The 19,041-nt window shown below is 40.1% G+C and overlaps 1 protein-coding gene across 1 annotated transcript in view; it reads left to right on the top strand.

The window, feature by feature from the left end:
- Positions 1 to 18,827, top strand: part of DKK2 (dickkopf WNT signaling pathway inhibitor 2) — a 39,357-nt gene extending 20,530 nt beyond the window's left edge. The window contains exons 2-4 of the mRNA XM_008635607.2: positions 15,672 to 15,822; positions 16,490 to 16,639; positions 17,088 to 18,827. Of these exons, the coding sequence (XP_008633829.1) occupies positions 15,672 to 15,822; positions 16,490 to 16,639; positions 17,088 to 17,338 (552 nt within the window). The 3' untranslated portion in view covers positions 17,339 to 18,827. The remainder of the gene's footprint in view (positions 1 to 15,671; positions 15,823 to 16,489; positions 16,640 to 17,087) is intronic.
- The last annotated feature ends 214 nt before the right edge of the window (positions 18,828 to 19,041 follow it).

The raw sequence follows: 19,041 nt of genomic DNA, 5'->3' as shown, positions 1-19,041 counted from the left end.
TTTTTGAAAACAATGTTCAGCAGTTAATTGAATGGCAGCAAATCAAGGGTGACTTTACCCACTTCTTGCACCTTTGGAGAGATGAGGTGTTATTAGCAGTGTTTCTTTGCTGTGATCATGCTTGGGAGACAAACCCCTCAGTCAGTAACACCATCAGAATAAATGGGGCCGTGTGTGTAGGATGCTTTATAGCTACTTTAAGTCATTTCTGGAGTAGGTTTGGTGGCTGTATGAGGCAGCCTAAATGGAAGGACTGTCTCAGCTCTAATTACCAATGGAGAAAGACTTAGGATCAAGCCTTTGATCTGGTTGATTCTCTCAGATGTGTTTACCCTGTAGTATTGGACTGGAGTCTTAACTGAAGCTGAGGTTTTGCTCAGAGGAAGCAGAAGTAGATTTATGGAGTGCTCTATGGCTGCTTTTTCTGAATGAAGTACTGGTCTAATGACTTATTTTCATGGACTTGATTTGTCTTCAAATCAGATTATTTAAGCTTTGTAGGAGTTTCATTTCAGATGTACAAAATGGATTTTGGTGGACATTGTCAGACCATGACATTACTCAGTACACAGATGAGTGGATGTGGTGTTTCAGAAAAAACGACAGACATGGTCTTGGCTTTTCTGTGCTCAAAACAAAGCATTTCTATGCCTCTTTTCAAAAGTTTGTCCAAGTTGCTCTAAGTAACTGGAAGTGAATGCTTCCAACTAACAGAAAATCTACATTTCATAATTTTTCTCCTGGTATGTATTGATGACTTGCTCTTCAAATCTTTTCTCATGAGCTAAGTCTGTAATGAGTAAATCTATTGTGAAGCTTAGTAAAACCATGGGATCACTGTGAGGAATATTCATGTTAGGGAGAGATAGCAAGATCATGGCTTTTTAGCCTTTTGATTTACCAAATAACTTTAAACCTTCATTCTTATTTTGGCTGGGAAAGCCCCTTTGTTGGCCAGACACAAAATTTCCTTTTGTTTACATCAGGTTTTTTCTCACAGAGCAGATAACAGCAGTGATGGATTCAGCATCTAAAAGGTCTCTGGCAGGATGGGAGCCTGCACCCAGCCTGCTGAGCACTGTACAAATAGCTTTGCTGTTACTCATGCAGCTTGCTAATAAAAACAGTGATCTGGGAGAGTCATGGACAGAGTTCTGCCTAATGGAGTCTCATTCAAGCTGCGGTTTGCTGCTTTTCTTTTGAACTTCTCAAAAGTCCTTCTTGAGTTACACTTGATAGGAATGATAAGGATACTACTGCAAGTTCCTCAGCAAATCTGTAACACACAGAGCGTTTTTCCATTTAGATGTGTGTGTATTTACATGAAAGTTGGGTCTAAGATGGAGTCTCGTTTCCAGACTAGATGTACTTTGACTTGAAGACCTAAGATCATAAACTTTGATTTTTGGTGTATTGTAAACAACTGTGGCTTAGCCATCAGTGAAAAACAGCTGACACTGAAAAGAAATGAGGAAAGAAAGTCAGCAAATGTTTGTAAAAATAGCTGAAAGTGGTGCTGGGGAGGATCCAGGCATTTGTATTTTTCTCTTAGCATGCACTCCGTACTGGCCATCACTCTACAAATGGCTGGGTCTTAGTGCTGTGACAGATTGTTTCACTGCTGCTAGTGCTGATATTTGTCAGTGCCTTCCATCTCCCTTCACTGAGTTTTATAATGAAGGCTTAAAACTACAGCAGAGAAATAGGTCAGTGATTGCAAGGGTGTGTGTGTAGACCTTTGTCCTCTGTTTAAAGAAAAATGGGCTAACTGCACTAAGATGTGCTTCTTCCTTTATTTTGCCAGGTCTCGTGTTCAAGCATGGTAAGTCTTGTTAATACAAGATAAGGAAAAATAAGGAAATACTTGGAAAGGGATGTTTTGGAGCAGAATGATTATGTTCTCTCAGAACGTGTTAGAAAAATATCAAAATAGCAATGTAGTTGTATTTTATGTTCAAGAAATATTCTGACTTATACAGAGGCCTAACTGATGGACAGTATACTTAGGACATGTTTTACTGAGGGACTTCTCAGTATCTGTGCTTATGCTCTTTCACACAGTCAGTCTATAGGCTTCAGCATGATTGCATTGGTTTAACTGAGGAAAATATTTTTTTGAATTGAATAAACCTGGCTAAATATACTTACATTAGATAATAACTATGTAAGTACGCTATGTGCTATCTAAGGCTTGAGCTAAGTATTGAGTAATTCATACACCCTATTGTTGCAGCTGAAGATAGCCTGACACCCTCAAACCAAGAATTTTGACTGGTCATTTATTTATAGTGATGTAAACGTATGTTTTTCCTTTATGACATAGTTTACCTCTCTAAAATATGTTATCTCCTGGTTTTTAACCCTTTAAGATAAGCAATGTCTTGCCTTCAGGCCAGGTCCTGAAAGGGACGTGCTTAAGGGAGGTTCTGTTGGTTAAAATGATAACAGTGCACCAAAACAATCAGTTCTGGGTTTTCAGGCAGCAAGTAGCAGCAAGACTGCGCCCCAGGGCCTCAGTTTAGAGAGCTCCTCTTAGTAGGCAAAGTGCTGATTGCTCCTATCTCATAAGAACCTTTGAATTGTTTTCAATGAAAATCCACCAGATTTAGAAAACACTCTAACTTTTAAAGACTGATACGCAGTTACTTTATGATTTTCCTACTTGGGAAAAACTTCTTAGGACAATGGGAATTGTGCCCGTTTTGAGAATGAGTGGTCTGTGGGAAAGTGGTCATTTTCTGTTTGGATTTTCTCCCTGTGTTTTTTCACAAAACATGCAAACACTCAGGTGAATTTAGTCACTTTGGTATGCAAAGAGCTGCCCGGTGGGTTTTGCAGCTCTTTCAGCAGAGCAGGTGTGTAACCACCACTGATGTAAGAGTTGGTTCAGTGCAGGTGGAGAGAGATCCTCAAGGCCAAGTGCTCATCAGAGCTAAAGACATGGCCCACAGGGCACCTTGCCAAGCAAATGTGTTGTCTAGTTGTTTTAATTCCAATGTATTCAGAGGAGTCCTGTCTCCTGGAGAGTTAGAGGAACAGGAAACTGAAAGGGAATTGCTTGACTTGGGAAATACCCTTCTCATGACTAAGGAAAACCACCCGGTGTTCATTACTTTTCTGTGATGAAGTACTTTTAATTCATGTCAGTCTAGTCTGCTTTTCTGCCTCCTTGACATGTAATAGGAAAATAATCTGTTGCCCAAGAGATGAATCATGTTTTGTGTACAGTAAACTATTACAAATACATTATCAGAAGCATAAACATGTAAATAATGTCAAGCATCTGAGTAACTTCACTACTGCTAGTAAACTACCCAAGACTTAGTTACAAATATTTTTATCTGTCTAATTCAAATTCTTTTTTTTTTCTCTGGCGTGTCATGTGAAGTATAGGAAAACAATAAATCCTATCTCCATATCTTCTAGGAAACACTCTAGCAGGAAACCTTCCTTTGTGATAATCACATAGCCATGGTCAATATTTGGTTTCAACATGAAGTTTAGGGAGAACTCTGAACATAGCCATGCTCTAAAAGATTTTTGCCAGTTGTTAAATAGACTAAGTTTGTCTGTAAAATATGCTTTACAAAATCGAGATGTTTCTATAAAGTATGCTTCCATGGCTATCACTCAAAAGTAGGACACATTTTTTCCTACTTGGCTGGTAAATGTGGTCATCTTGATTTGTGTCTCTTTATAAAGGAGATAATTGTTACAGTCACTATCACTTATATTTAGCATGTCTGAAAGGAAGGGTACAAATTCAGAAAAAAAGAAATAATCATGCAGTTAAATTAATTATTTCTGTACTGTGCACTTCTTATGTGGCCTTGGCACAGCAAGCCATTTAAACCCCACTACCTTGGGCCCATCTGCTTGAAAGAAAGAAGAAAGAAAATAGAAAAGGCAGACAAAACCAATGAAGTAAAACACTTAAAATCTTCTCTGCCCTTGTTGGTTTTGCTATGTAGGCTATCTAGCAGGTAAAGAACTGATCATGTAGAATTCTAAGGAAGCACAGGACCTAGACACTGCCTCTGGGCAAGGTTACAATGCCAACAAGAGGAACTCATATATAGATTGACTCTGTGTTTGCACTCCAGGGCACTTAAATGTGAAAAATTCCTGCTAACGAAGCACGCAGTACCCTAGGAAATTCAGCTCATGCAGAATAGAAGTTGTCAAGAAGGTGGTACAATATTACCATGGTTCCTGCTTCTTTGCCTTTCCTAACACGAATCAGATATGCACTGAAGTTTTCACTATAATAAAGATGCGAGAACTAAAAAGTAGTATCAGGTTGCTGCATCTGGCTTAGCTTTAGAAGTGGAAATGTAGTAACAGTAATGGGATAAACGAAAGGGCCACCCACTATAAAGTGTGGGTGACCAGTATAAGGAAAAAGCACCCCCCCTCCCCCTTTAATGCGTATTTATTCCAAAGGCTGTTACAAAGAAATTGTTCTCAGTCTGATGTAGTGCCAAACATAGGGGATTAAACTTTTTAATGACTTTTTGTTGACCAACATCCAAGACATCTAGGAACAAAGCAGAGATTCTGTAACTCCACATAAAGAATATTATTTTCAGACAAGAAGAGAGTGCTTGAAAACATAAGTTCAGAAGATAGGGTAAAAGGTAGCAGGGAAGATGATAAATGCAAGTCTCAGTGGCAGAACCATTTATTTTGAGGGCAGAGAACAGATTTATAGCTAATTCCATGTTAAATGCCAGAATTCTAGGTAATTGCATGCTGACAATGACTAGAATAGGACAGTGTCCATTTTGGCTTGATTCAGAAATTGTGTAGGATTCTTTCTTTCTTTTCTTTCTTTCTTTCTTTCTTTCTTTCTTTCTTTCTTTCTTTCTCTTTCTTTCTTTCTTTCTCTTTCTTTCTTTCTTTCTCTTTCTTTCTCCTCCCTTTTTTTTCCATTTCTATCAGATTAAGTCAGGCTTTTTTCCTACAAATTAGGTGTTTTCTGAAATCCTACCATTCTGTCTCTTTTGTGTCGTGGTCCCTAGCACTGAAGGAAGTCTTGCTTGAAAATGCAAAGGGGCCCATAAGATCGAGAAGAGGGTGTAGTCAGAGTACAGTGTCTGGAATGAAAGATAGTCCCCCAGTGACTATTCCAGACTGAAACCAAGAGCAGTCTCCACTAACTCAGGGACTCCAGACATAAATGTAGTCTGAAGCCACCCTCTCTCTTTCTCTCTCTCTTTCTCTCTTTCTCTCTCTCTTTCTTTCTCTCTCTCTTTCTCTCTCTCTTTCTCTCTCTCTTTCTCTCTCTTTCTCTCTCTCTTTCTCTCTCTCTTTCTCTCTCTCTTTCTCTCTCTCTTTCTCTCTCTCTTTCTCTCTCTCTTTCTCTCTTTCTTTCTCTCTTTCTTTCTTTCTCTCTTTCTTTCTTTCTTTCTTTCTCTCTTTCCCCTCCCTTTTTTTTCCATTTCTATCAGATTAAGTCAGGCTTTTTTCCTACAAATTAGGTGTTTTCTGAAATCCTACCATTCTGTCTCTTTTGTGTCGTGGTCCCTAGCACTGAAGGAAGTCTTGCTTGAAAATGCAAAGGGGCCCATAAGATCGAGAAGAGGGTGTAGTCAGAGTACAGTGTCTGGAATGAAAGATAGTCCCCCAGTGACTATTCCAGACTGAAACCAAGAGCAGTCTCCACTAACTCAGGGACTCCAGACATAAATGTAGTCTGAAGCCACCCTGTTCTTGCCTCTTGGACTACATGTGCTCATTCTCTCTTCTGAGAATTGGGGGTCTGGGTTTGTTTGAATTAATAGTGAAGTCATTACACTATGTAAATATGTTAGTCTTCATCTGGTTTTACTCACAAGCTATTCTTGCCTTGCTGTGCTGTTCCCGTTTTCTTGTTTGTGCAAAATTAACCAGGAGCATTTTAAAAGAAAAGGGGGGAAAAGGGTGAATAGTGTTGAAACCTTGATTGCTACGTTATTTACCACAGGCTGAAGTTTGGTAGGCAGTTCCAACTTAATCATATAATAAGAGTACAATGGCATTTTTAATGAAGCTTTTAGGGATCCTTTCTCTTTCTCATCTTTGGCCTTCTTTGAGTAAACTGTGATAATTTGCCTTAATAGCCTAGTATTGCAAGTTTTCATTTTGCTCTTACTGAGGAGTCAGCTGAGCAGCAATATGAGTGTAAGCACTTCAGGGAGGTTGCCTGTGCCCTCAGGGGGCTGTGACCAAGTGTTTTCCCAGGACAGCTGATTATTTGCAGGTAGTCCCATTGCATAAGCACTGCTGGCTCCTCATCCAAGCACGTAAGCACTTCAGGGAGGTTGCCTGTGCCCTCAGAATTGCTCCTAGAACTGCTCCTAGAATGAGTCAGAATGAGGAGCTGCACTCTCATATTGTAATTCTTCCTGTTGCTATGAAAAGGAAAGCCCCAAGCTGCATTATTGACTTGTCCTGTTTCTCAGTCTCACTCATGCAGACCAATTGTAAAAACTGAAGAAATATTAACTTTTTTTGGTTTTTTTTTATTTTTCCTTAAAACTCGTGGACTTCTGTGGCAATGCCTCTGAATCACCTGTGGTACAAGAGACTGGAAAGTGGGAGGTGGTGCACGTGCCCCAAAGCTGTTTGTTTGTTCTGACATTAAAGCTGGACTGATGGATTTTTGATGTCTGATTTCATTCTCTGTAGCTGCTTTGGCATTCTCAGTTCCCCTCGCAGTGGAGCAGTCACAGCCATCACATTGCAGAGGGCTCACGTAAAACAGGAAAAGAGGGAAGGCGTTTGGAATATCAGATGACAGTGGTGGTTTCTGATGCATAGAGAAAGAATTGGGGATTGAAAGAGGCATATGAGCCAGGTGTTCTCACATAAATGACCATAAGGGAAGGAGACAATAATACTGACATTTGGTAATGATGTTAGGTTGTGGTCAGCAGTCTTCTGCTGAGGTGGAGACTGCAGTTCATCCTTCTCAGACATATGGCATCTGGCTGTCTCTCCAGCTGCCACAAAATCATGTTTGCAGGGCTGTCCTTTTAAATATGAGAACCAGAGAAAGTGCATTTTGAAAAATGGTGTCTTAAATGCTTCGTATTCTGCAATGCAAAGTGTATTCTGTAAGGAATACCAAAAAGTCATTTCCAGGGTGAGGATTGCAGATGCTGAACAAATGTTTATAACCTGAAAACACTCTCCAGGCAGTGTAGCAGACAAAGAAGAGTTTCTGCACTGACTTCAGTAAGACAGGTTTTCCCCCTTGTTTTTCTAGATTTTATGAATGTTTGAAAGCAAAGGCAGTTTACTCGCTTAGCAGGAATACTAGAGAAGGTAAAGCTGTCATCTCATTTTTCTTGCTTTGTATATATGCTTACAGAGATGGCTCCAAATTAAAGCTCCACCTTGAAAGTGTGCCATGATTTGTGGATGTTCAGACCCAGGTGTTAAACAGTAACTTGCTGCCAGTTCCCAGCAGTGTTATTCTACACCCAACCACATCATCTGTTTATTTCCCTTTGGTTTAGTGCCTGGTACTTCAGGAGCCATAGGGTCTGCTAGCTGTTTTCATCTGGGTAGTATTCTTAGTATTCCAACTGCTCATCCATCGCAGTAAACATATTTATCAAAAAGCCAGAAGAGTCTCATACTGAAATGGATGATAAATAGCCAATTAGAGACAAAACTAAAAAGCAAAACCATCAGAAAAGGGGTGGGGAAAAGGCAGAGATAAAAGAGCAAGAACAGTCTGTTGAAAAGACTGGACATAGAACAAAGCACATGTTAACAAACCTTCATTTTTTGAGCAGCCTTTGGTGGTGCATTTGAAAATGATGTAAAATCAAGACCTGGAGGTTTCCTGTCACACTGATTTAGTACTACACTGTTGACTTCAAAGATTACCTAATATTGTTTTGATGCTCTGTTGTGATGCTGCTGCTGGTAGTTCACCAGACAATATGAATCATACACATTGTGAGACAGAGTCTGTAACATTTGGGGTCAAACTGACTGTTCCCCAAATTTTTGTAACTTCTATAGCCATGTCTTCTGTAAGGTCCCAGTTCTACAGAGCAGGAAGCTGCCTTCAAAATCAAGTAGAGTAGGTGGCTCATTATTTAGCTGATGCACTTGTAGTCTTTCAGATTACCTTCCTCCATATGTCCTTCTGAAGCCAAGGCCAGCTTTAAACAGACACTACGCCCTCCCAGTAGGACACAAAATGTAGGTAGTTCTGTAACAGGTGTAGAATTATGAACTGTAGAATAACAGGTTGGAATGATCTAGATAGTCTAGATCTAAAATGCTTGTTGAAATCCATGATGTGGGCTGGGAGATCCATAGGGTAACAGTGTGAGTGAGATCTCATTCAGGAAAAATCTTTGGAGGTTATTTTTCTATCTGCACTGGGAGAGTCACCGCTCACACTGACTAGTGCTGTGTGAAATAGGGCAACACAGCTCCCCTGTTCATTTGGAGGTGTTTGTCTCCACCAGACGCAGCTACACACTCCCCCTAAGCACAGCTCCATGCACAACTGTCTAGGGCTTGCAGAACAGGATGTTGTTTTCCATGGCATTATTGTTTGGTCAAGGAAAACTTATGAGACTGCCCCTGTGAGTTCTGCCTGTTGGTACAGAGGGACCTCAGTGAGGTTTGTTTCCTGGTTAAGATCGGAATTTTCTTTCGCTCTAGGAAATCATGAGGGCTGAACTACTGCATGCTGTAGAAATGTTCTTCCCCTGGTGGTCTAGCAGTGGATTGAGAATTCCTTTGAAACATGAATATTTATTGTTTAATAATGCAGGCTTCTGGGACCATTATCCACACAGTTTGAAGGAAGGATCTTTGGAAGCTGCAGTACATGTATCCATGATGTAGCACTCTGTGAATCAGACCTCATGTTAGAGCAGTGTTGTTTTAAATTGAAGAGTTAAAAATAAATTCTCTCTAGAAGAAAGTGCCTATGATTAGAGGCTGAAGATGGTGCTTTTCTCTTTAGGTCTGGCAGAGAAATGGGTCAGAGATATATTATTTTAATGAGAAGGAGGTTTGGTGAGAAAAATTGAATCATTAAACTTGCTATGGCAACCAAAAGAAGTAAATCTGTTTCATTGCAACTACTGTAAGTTTTTCTTTCAGGAACGGTCTGTGCCACAGCAGTCACTGAGAATTGAGTTTCTGGTTTCTCAGTCTGAGACAGGATCCATGTCTGGAGCTGTCTGAGAGCACAGCATGATTTCCTCTGTGGGATAAATTAACCATGGCTTTGTGCTTGCACACAGTGAGATCCCTCACTATCATCTGTGCCTATGTTGAGCTAAGAATAGAAAAAAGCAACATCAGCAGTGCTGTGGGAAAACTACATCGCTCCAGATGACTGCTGATAAGCTCTTTTCTTGTTTGGGATTAACAATAAAATAGTAGTAAATAATGGTCATTTCTCATCCACATCTTAACCTACACATCTGCTTAGCAGCTAGGAGAAAGTTAGGCTGAAGTCTGTCAGAGGTGGATTTTTCTGGATACACCTGAGAAGCCATCAGTAAGTAGTTTAATTGCCTTGCAGGGAAAAAAAAGACAACCCACAAGGAGCAGGGAGTTTGCTTTGTTAGTTGGTTACTAAAAAGATTTGAATTCCCCTCTTACCCCCTCCATTCTGCTTTATCACATTCATGTGGCTCAGAATAAAGAGCTCTTATTTGCATTGTTACTAAGGTTTGTATCCTGTGAAATCATGTTAGGATTTCTCTCAGACTTCATAGAGAGGTTCTTCACTCTGTCTCCAAAGAGGCGAGTGGGACAAATCCCACATGTGATGTATTCATTTAGCTCTATAGGCCACATGTTGCATACAACTGTCCCACCAATGCTGGTCTGTTAAAAGCCAAAACAAATCTGAGATCCCAACTCAGAATCAGGCCCAACTGGGGAGCCAAACAATGACTTGCATTCTTTGTAGTTAGTCTTGACAGCGGGCTATTTGGTTAAAGCATATGTTTGCATTTCCTAATTTATTGGCATGCTTTTAATTTGGATTACTAATTCTTCAGAGAAAGAGAAAAGAAAAAGAAAACATGGCACCCCTGTGGCTATTTCATATGTTTGCTCCATGGGGATCAAGTCCTTGCTCTGAAAGATAGTTCTGTCCTGTCCAAAGCAGGATGGGAAGGAGAGACTCTCACCATGATTGAGCCAGTTAGTTGCTTCATTGTGCCTGATGGCTTTGGAATATTAAGCAATATGCCCAAGACTAAAGGGCAAACAAGCTCTTTTGTTCATCTCTCAAGTGGAGGTTGGAAACTCTGTCCTCTTGCCTATAGTTCAGGACAGTTTTGATCATCTAGCCGGCATACTGGCTGCAGAGAGGCCAGCTTCCATGTCCTTCACAGTCATTATTTTAAAATTTACAGAAATATGATTAATTGAAATAGAGAAAATAACCTTTTTTCCTTAAGTAACAAGTGAGTAATAGAGTGAGTTGCAGTACCAATTCATTTGTGGTAAGCTGTCTCATGGGCACTGTGTGAATATAAAAGATTGTGTAGATGTGATGTAGAAGAGATTTTGGCAGCAGCAGAAGACATGTCTGTAGTATGTGGTAGCATAGCCTAGCGGCATGGGTACTTGCACAGGATATGAATAAATAGGGATAGTACGTACAAGACCGAGTAAGAGCCTAAATTTGTTTTCTAACATACGGGTACCTGGGAAGCAAGGCCATTCCTGGGATAATGTACGTGTCCATTTCCTTGTCTCACCTTTGCAATATAGCTACTGCCTCTTGGCCAAGTGAGAGAGGATGACAAAGGGCTGACCTGGTAGCTCTGGAGAGCTCTCACTTTCTGGCTGTACAACTGGTCGAGGCTTTTCCCCTCTTCTTCAGTTCAGTCCCCACTATCATCAGGGGATGATTGTGCGGACCAAATCCGGCAGAGTGTCCAGTACGGTAAGTGCAGTGATACTGTCATTTTTGTGATGCATGAGACTTCATCTGTCTTACTGAGTGCTGCTTGGCATCTGCAGTGAAAGGCTAATGGACAACTTCCATGCTTTTTCTTCTGCTGGGAGTGGTAGTAGCCATGGTTTTCTGCCAGGACTGACTCTGCACTTGGACTTTATGACGTGTTTAAAAAAAAAGTTAACTGCTTCTGGGGGAATCACTACTGATATCTGTTCCATCAGAACACATATTTAGGCACAGCTCCTCTCAGCGTTGAAGGTGGGTGTGAAGCCAGCGGTGTCTAGGACTGCTTGTGCTGGATAAGTGATGACACAGCCTAGGTAAATTTCACTGACATAGTTAGCCAGTATGGCGGGGAGTACTTCAGCATAAAAACAAATGAGACCTCATAATACGAACAAATGAGAGCCTGGTGACCAAGACCTGGCTGGGAATATTGTCTTCAACTATTTGCTGGAAGCCATGCTGAAATTCAAGACCTTATCTCCCAAAGCTCAGTAAAGTATATTTGCCATCAGTCTCCCCACCCTTCAGCACATTACAGCATCTGTCTTACTCTTCCCCTGGAGTGTTTCTCCATTACTTTTTATAGTGCCAGACAGAGAGACTCAAACTGTTTGACTTCTTAGCACAGCAGTCTCACCACTTAGTATTGCTACAGCTTGCAGTGAAACTCTGTCGTGCCTATAAAATACGTGTGATAGCAAATGACTCCAGAAAAAATATCAAGAAAATGTCATTGCACTGAGAAGAGGGGCTAAGAGGTCCTCTGTCAAAAGGGGAAGACAAAGGTAAACACAAACCTCACTGCTCCACGGTTCTCAAATCATGGGAACGACATTACCCACTTAGTCACAAAATCTAGACAGTCAGTTCCTTACTCAGCCTTCCTGGGAAGTCAATATAAAAAGGAAGATCTTCAGTAGCCTGGAAGGACTTGTTCAACTATAAAAATCCCCAACTTTTCTCCTCTATTGTCTGCATAATTTCCCTTGAGTACTTCTATCATGCACTCATGGAATTTTGAATATAAATTCAGGAAGGGAAGGAATATTCTCTCTCTTCAAGAGAAAAGTTCAACATTTCTGTGTTGTTGTGACCTTACTGGTAAAGGTTAGTCGTGGTGGACTGATGCAGGTGACATTTTGGCACAGCACAAGCAACACCCATTTCAATACCTAGCCTGAATCCTCCAACATTGCAAAAATCCCTTTGCTGTAAATTTTTGGACAAGCAATCAACAGTGTCTTTTATACAAGGATACAAAAATAATTGGAATGGCTGAGGAAAAAACATGTCAGTAAACAATGCTCCTAATCAGACAACACATTCTGAAAATGTGACTCATTATCACAGGCAAATCTAGTTTATGTCATCCTACGGGTGACTTGATTGCCCATAACTGGGATAAAAAAATAAGATTGTTTAAATGCAGCTTCAGGGAGCGCTACATATTTTATCTCAGTTTCATCTGGTTTCCCATGATATCAAAGCTATGTTTAGTGGATAGAGATTTACAACCAGAAAATGATACGTATAGCTGAAGAATGTGAAGGGATGATGTGCCTTATAGAATTAGTTATCATTGCTGGGGAAGTAGAGCTGGTTTACAGCTTGCTTCTTCCCTCTGCATCTGGGACTGATCTGTGTCTTTGTGTTGTATATAGGAAATGTTCTCCACAATTCTCTGAACGTAAAGACTCTGTACCAGGCGCTGTGGTGTAGGAGATTTTGAAAACCTTGACTTATGCATAGACAATAGTTAACGTGCACATTTTTACAAGTGTGTTTTCTTTACCCTGTATTTTAAGAAAGAAATATGCCTAGATTGACTCAACTGACAACAAAGGAATAATTATGGATGCATTTCCCTCCTGCTAGCAAAGGCTATGTACACAATATATTATTTTGTTTTATTTTTCTCTTTTAATAGTGAATGCTACTCAGCAATAGAAATTACTTTCCTGAGAGCAAGAATTATTCCAATGAATGTCTAGTGACTAGGAAACAGACACAAGGCTATATAGGCATTTTTGTTTCAAGGTCCCTGTGATTGATAGCCAGGCTATAAATACGTGGTGGTTTTGGCAGATTGAAACAGTTGATGACATCAGGCATTTGCAAGATGGTTTTATATATGACTGGTTCACTGGACTTGCTAGGTGTTGTCTGAGCTACATGTAACAGAATTTTTTTTTTATGTGCTGCGTTCATTTGCCTAAGGTAGGTTAGTTTTGGCTCATTGTAATTCAAAAGTATTATTTTTATTTAGGAATGGGCTCTAGATTAGGAAGAAAGGCTGGGTTGTGTTGATTTCCCTAGCAGTTTTTGAAGTTGTCTTTTATTACTCTTACCATTCTCAAGGACAGAGCTTAGAACTGACAATTAGATGCATATCTTGAAATATCTTTTCCATGTCACTCAGCTTAAAAGCCAAAAGTAAAGCAATCACTAGATAGGGTATCTGAGAGCATTCATTAGCACCATTCAGGATCAGGGAACTCTTTTTTTTTTGAAAAGCTATTTGAGGAACCAAAATAAAACTGCAAGTAGGCTTCTTGCTGACAAGTTGCAGGTGTATACCACATGCCCATATTGGAAAAAAGATGTGGTTATGAAGGTCTTGATGACAGACAAGGGTCTAAAATGCCTTCATCTCCAGGTTTTAGCCAGTCCATCTGTTTTTTATTTGCATTTTCTCCAGCTAGCAGAGTTAATATTATCTAAACCCAGTATAACCATGCACAAGTCTATATAAAATCAATTTTTTTTGCATTGGAAGATCCTTAGGTTTGTAAGGTATCATTTAAATCAGGGACGTCTTACTTTTACGGTAACTGTATAATAAATTTTAAGTCAATTTTATTTATTTATTTGTGGAAAAATGAGGGAAAGGAGTGATGAGATTGAGGGAAAAGCACTTTAGCTCTGCTTCGCAAGAATAAGTAGAATCGCTTATGCCTTAAGAGTACGAAAAAGGTGAGTGTTTGCATTTTTCTGTTATTAGTACTCCTGGCTTACAAGATCTGTCCTTCTTTGATGTTCATCCTCTTGAGGAAATGTTCACTCTTAAGGCTAAAAGACTTCCACATCCTTCAGATTACTCCAAACAGCTGCACCCTGGAAAAATTCTCAAAGCCACATATTCAGAGGGCAGAAGTAATGAGACAACAGCACTTGGGAAATATCCAGCCAGCACTTCTGGTACTGTGAAGTAAATTTTGACAAAGAAAACAACTCATGAAGTAACATGAAAAACGGCTTAGTTTCCCCTCCGACTACTGACATTAGAGAAATTTGTTTGGTTTATTAGAAGACCTCTTGTTTCTTATGTGATTCTCAACAGAATGGTATGAAGATAGATAAATAAGAGTTTCTCCATATAAAGGAACAATTTTCAAAGTGAATTGTCAAAGGCCTCGCAGTTTTTCTTTTCTGAGAGCAATATAAGTCTTGATTTAAAATATGATTACAGAAAAGTAATCATTCTACACTGCAACGATGATGTTGACCTTTTTGTTTGGGGTGAACAATTTATTGAAAAATCATTTTGAAAAGCAGCAGTTTTATTTCTTTGAAATACTGGAGAAAATTAATTGAGGAAGTGTACACATAATTTTCCAGGAAGTGCACAGAATTTATTGTCATCTATTTTATCTCAACAAATTCCTCAAGTATAATTTTGAGGAATGGGGAAAAAAAAATCTGTAATTAATTTAATAGGCAGTAAAATTAGATTCAGAAAGATAGCATAGTTGTAGCTGTGTGGGAGTCAGCAGAAAGCATCCTGGAATGTGGCAGTTATGTGTTATTATGTCTCCTTCAAGCAGCTTGTCTTTTCCTTTTGTAGGAACAAACTTTATTGGAGAATGCAGTGCTTTTGCATCCTTTTTTAAAAAGGCTGTTTTCCTGTGAGTTAATGCTGGCTCTGATGAATATAGAAGAATTGTATACCCATGTATCTGCTTGCAGGGAATTATATGTGCAAGATATTTTGTGCTCTATAATATATTCCATGCTGCATACCATAGGGTGTTGTTTAGCAGGTGGCAAGTTTAAGGAGTATTCTAAGACAGTAAGTGAACTAAAGATTATCAAAGTGAAATGGTGACCAGTGATATTTGTTCACTTCCAAGGAGTCCCACTGGTGTGGGCCAGGGACAAGTGGTGCAGTTGCAAAGACATTTGAATGACTGCAATGCAGATAGTCACTGTGACGACACTAAGCTTATTATCAACCAGTGTGTTTGACAGCTGTCAAAGGAAAAATGTCTCCTTGGAGTTTCAAATGAAATGTTGCTTATTGGAGGGTGTGTTTCAGTATTTTTACGGCTTTCATGACCCTGTTGATTCTTCATTGTGGAGTTTTAAGCTCTTGTCTATGAATCCGATCCCTGAATCCACAAAAATATGAGATCTCTTGTGCCCACATACATTTGAGATAAGGAAAGATTAAATTACGAGTGAGCAGGTTGTATCTCTCTTATTCTTTAAGCAATGGCCAGCAGTTGTGTGAGCTTAAAAATTGCTCTATGGCTGCAGTGGAGCATCCTTAGGTGCATCTCCTAGTCCCATGAATTGTTACCTCAGGTATCGTTTTATTTTGGAGGTTTTGGTGATAGTTTGTTTTCTTGTTTTTTTGTTTGCTTGTTTTGTTGGGTGTTTTTAATGGGCTGCATCCATTCCTTGTACAAAAGAGTGCCTCACTGTAAACCTTTCTGTTCCCCACTAGGCCTATCCTTGTACTAACGACAAGGAATGCGAGGTTGGGCGGTACTGCCACAGCCCTCACCAAGCCACGTCTGCGTGCATGATGTGCCGGAGAAAGAAGAAGCGCTGCCACCGGGATGGGATGTGCTGTCCCGGGAACCGCTGCAACAATGGTATGGCTGCCAGCTCTGGGCTTTTCTGCAGAAAATCAGCCTTTTGACATCATCTGTTTCTGTGTGTGTGCCCAGCAAGTGTTTTTTCCTGGGTGATGGCACTTCTATTTCTAAACCAAGAAAATTTAATCGTCTACTTCATGCCAATCTGCCTAATTTTCTTGAATAGTATTTCTATGTTTAGGGGTCAGGTACGACCAGTCTTTTTTATATTTTGTGGTGGGAAAACACAAAAATACTGCTGCTGCTGCCTAAAGTTACAGCTCTATATTCAATGTGGTTTGATCCACTGGAAGACTGCACAGAAGTCATATTTTAAGGAAGCAAAGGAGACTTCATGAATCCTGAATCTACTCTGGCTGGGGAGGGTTATAACTATACTGCTTGCATTCCCATACTTTCCTCTGGAGGCTGGAGAGACATGTCTGTAAGGAGGTCTCCAGGGGCTCAGACCAGAAAGTCAGAGTGATAGAGAGAGCATCTGACAGTGACTGAAGCAGAGCTGTTGTGAAGCTAAGTGCCAGGAACCAGAAGTGAACGTGTGATTGGAGCTGAGCGTCACTGAGGTCAAACCCCAGTGCTTTCATCATCCAGACCTGGTCAGTGCATGTCTCTCAGCTGCTTTTCCTCTTATGCAGATCTTTGAGTGACTGTCTTTTCCTTGCAGGTATTTGCATTCCAGTAACTGAAAGCATCCTTACTCCTCACATCCCTGCTCTAGAAGGGCCACGCAACAAGAAGAATGGTCATTATGCAAGCAAGGATTTGGGATGGCACAACCTGGGGAGGCCCCGATCCAAGCTGTCACACATAAAAGGTAAGATCACACTTGGGCTGGACTGCTCTGTTCCTTCAGATACAGTGGTGGAAACCAGAAATAGGCAGTAATTTCACAGGGAGTGAATGTCTATTGTGAGAATTCACAGCATGACTCAGAAAGTGATGTAATGTCAACCGACATTCCTGTGATTGAAACAGCATCTGCTTTCTTCTCTGTATCAGATGTGGACTGACAATCATGTTATCAGTTGTGCAAGACTGAAGACATCCTCCTCTTGTAATAGCCATGTAATTGAACACTTGTAATTGTGCTTACAATCCTGTAGCAGAATTTCTCCTTACTAAGTCTTGTGTTTACATCCTTCAAATAGCCACAGGTGGAAATATCACCTCCCCTTTTTCTGAGTTTCATTTGCATAAGTCTGCACTGAATCTGTACTTTCATGTTTTCCCATGAGATAAAATAATTTGGTTGCTCTTTTTAGGACATGAAGGAGATCCCTGCCTACGGTCATCAGACTGTATTGAGGGACACTGCTGTGCTCGCCATTTCTGGACCAAAATTTGCAAGCCTGTGTTGCATCAGGGGGAGGTGTGCACCAAACAGCGCAAGAAAGGGTCCCATGGACTGGAGATTTTCCAACGATGTGACTGTGCCAAGGGTTTGTCTTGCAAAGTATGGAAAGATGCAACCTCCTCTTCTAAATCAAGACTTCATGTGTGCCAGAAAATCTGAACAAGGATTGGGAAATAGTAAAAGTGACTGTGGCTTTATGTGTTTGATGCATTATGGCATGGTGGAAAAAGGGGACTGCAAATGAAAGTGGAATGGCTAAAGTAACAGTTAGAATAGGAGTAGAAGTCACGCCAAATGCATTTCTTTTTGAGCTGGTGGTAAACACAAGTGTAGCTGGGGTTCACCTACTGCCCAGTTCTCCTGTAAATAATTCTACAGTTTGTGGGAAATGCTAGTATGCAAGCAAGTAGAGTGGAAATGAATGTCACCTTACCTTGCTGTGTTGTCCCATGATGTTTCAGGGGTTCAGTGTTAGGGCTACAGTGGGTCTCCAGCGTGGTAAGGATTTGCCACAGAAATTGTATACATTGTACTCCTATAGGAAGCAGTACATGCCAGGAAGACTCATCTGTCAACACATTATTGGCCACATTGCAGGTGTAAGAAATGAAATAAAGTTACTGTGAATGTCCACACGCCCTTGTTATTCAGGGCTGACACTTCAGCAAAGAAAGCACTCCTGCTGGACAAGAGTGCTATGTTTTGCAGGCCCTTATGAAGAAGGTGAAAACTGGCTATCTCAAAATTTCAAAATAGCAGCAGTTTATCTAAGAGGAGGCATTTAAAGAGGTTTTGTTTCCTATACATGGGTAAATTGAAATGCTTTATGTAGTTCAATGTCATAGTAAGGCACTTAATCACTTGTATTTGCCTCGTTTACTGCTAATATACATTGGGTAGAACAGATGAAGCAAGTATGTGTGCATGCTGAATCCAGAATTATATACAGGCAGTTCCTCATTAGTCCTAAATATACTCTCCTTGCCTAAGCGTTCTTGCATTATAGACATTTCCAAAAGAAATAGCAGAGTGTTGAAGTGCTTAATATGAAAAGCTTTGAAGTTGCTTCTCTGTTGCTGTAATAATAGAGGATATAGACATTTGTTGAGGTGTTTCGAGCATACTGCTACAAGCTCAAATTTTTACATTTTATGGGACTCTGCAGCAGTATAATGGATTTGTTCTCAAGACAGCAAAGAAAAAGGAGTTGGATCTTTTGAGCACCTCGTCTCCTGCAGAAGAGGATGTAAGAAGATGGTATGATCACAAATGACTTGTTAAACATCATGTGATGCCACAGCATACCAGCCTCCAGCACATATTTGGCCTGAAATTGAAGTCCTCTCACTCTGGAGTGTTCTGCCAGCAATGATGGAAATACACAGACTGTGGAAACAGCTGCCAACCCTTCATTGTTTGTGTCCTGGTTAAAAAAAGGACAACCTCTGTTCCCTGACTTGTCTCCCAGGTCTTTTCAAACTTTTAAAATTTTACTTGTTTGCAAATATTCTTTTGTATAAACTTTGGTAAAGAGACTGATATTACTTTAAAGAAGTCTGATTCTATAACTGACCTACTGCTAAGTTGTAATTACCCATTTATAATTACCCATTTTCATGTTCTGTAATACAAGAGACTTTTCTGTTTATTCAGTTCTGAACAACATGGGCAGACCAGTATGTAGTTTAACTCTGAAGACCATGCCACCATTACCTGACACCTTTTTCCACCAATGGGATGCTTTAAAGCTTTAGCTTAGCTACACCACTTGACTCAGCCTTCCTAATTAGAGCACAGACTTCAGCTACATTGCCCTTATGTTTTGCAAAAGTCTGAAGATAGAGTATTTCACACACCTCTTT

Source organism: Corvus brachyrhynchos, unplaced genomic scaffold (genome assembly GCF_000691975.1).
Source record: "Corvus brachyrhynchos isolate BGI_N302 unplaced genomic scaffold, ASM69197v1 scaffold175, whole genome shotgun sequence".
Taxonomy (NCBI): Eukaryota; Metazoa; Chordata; class Aves; order Passeriformes; family Corvidae; genus Corvus; species Corvus brachyrhynchos.
This window is presented reverse-complemented; position numbering and strand designations above follow the sequence as displayed.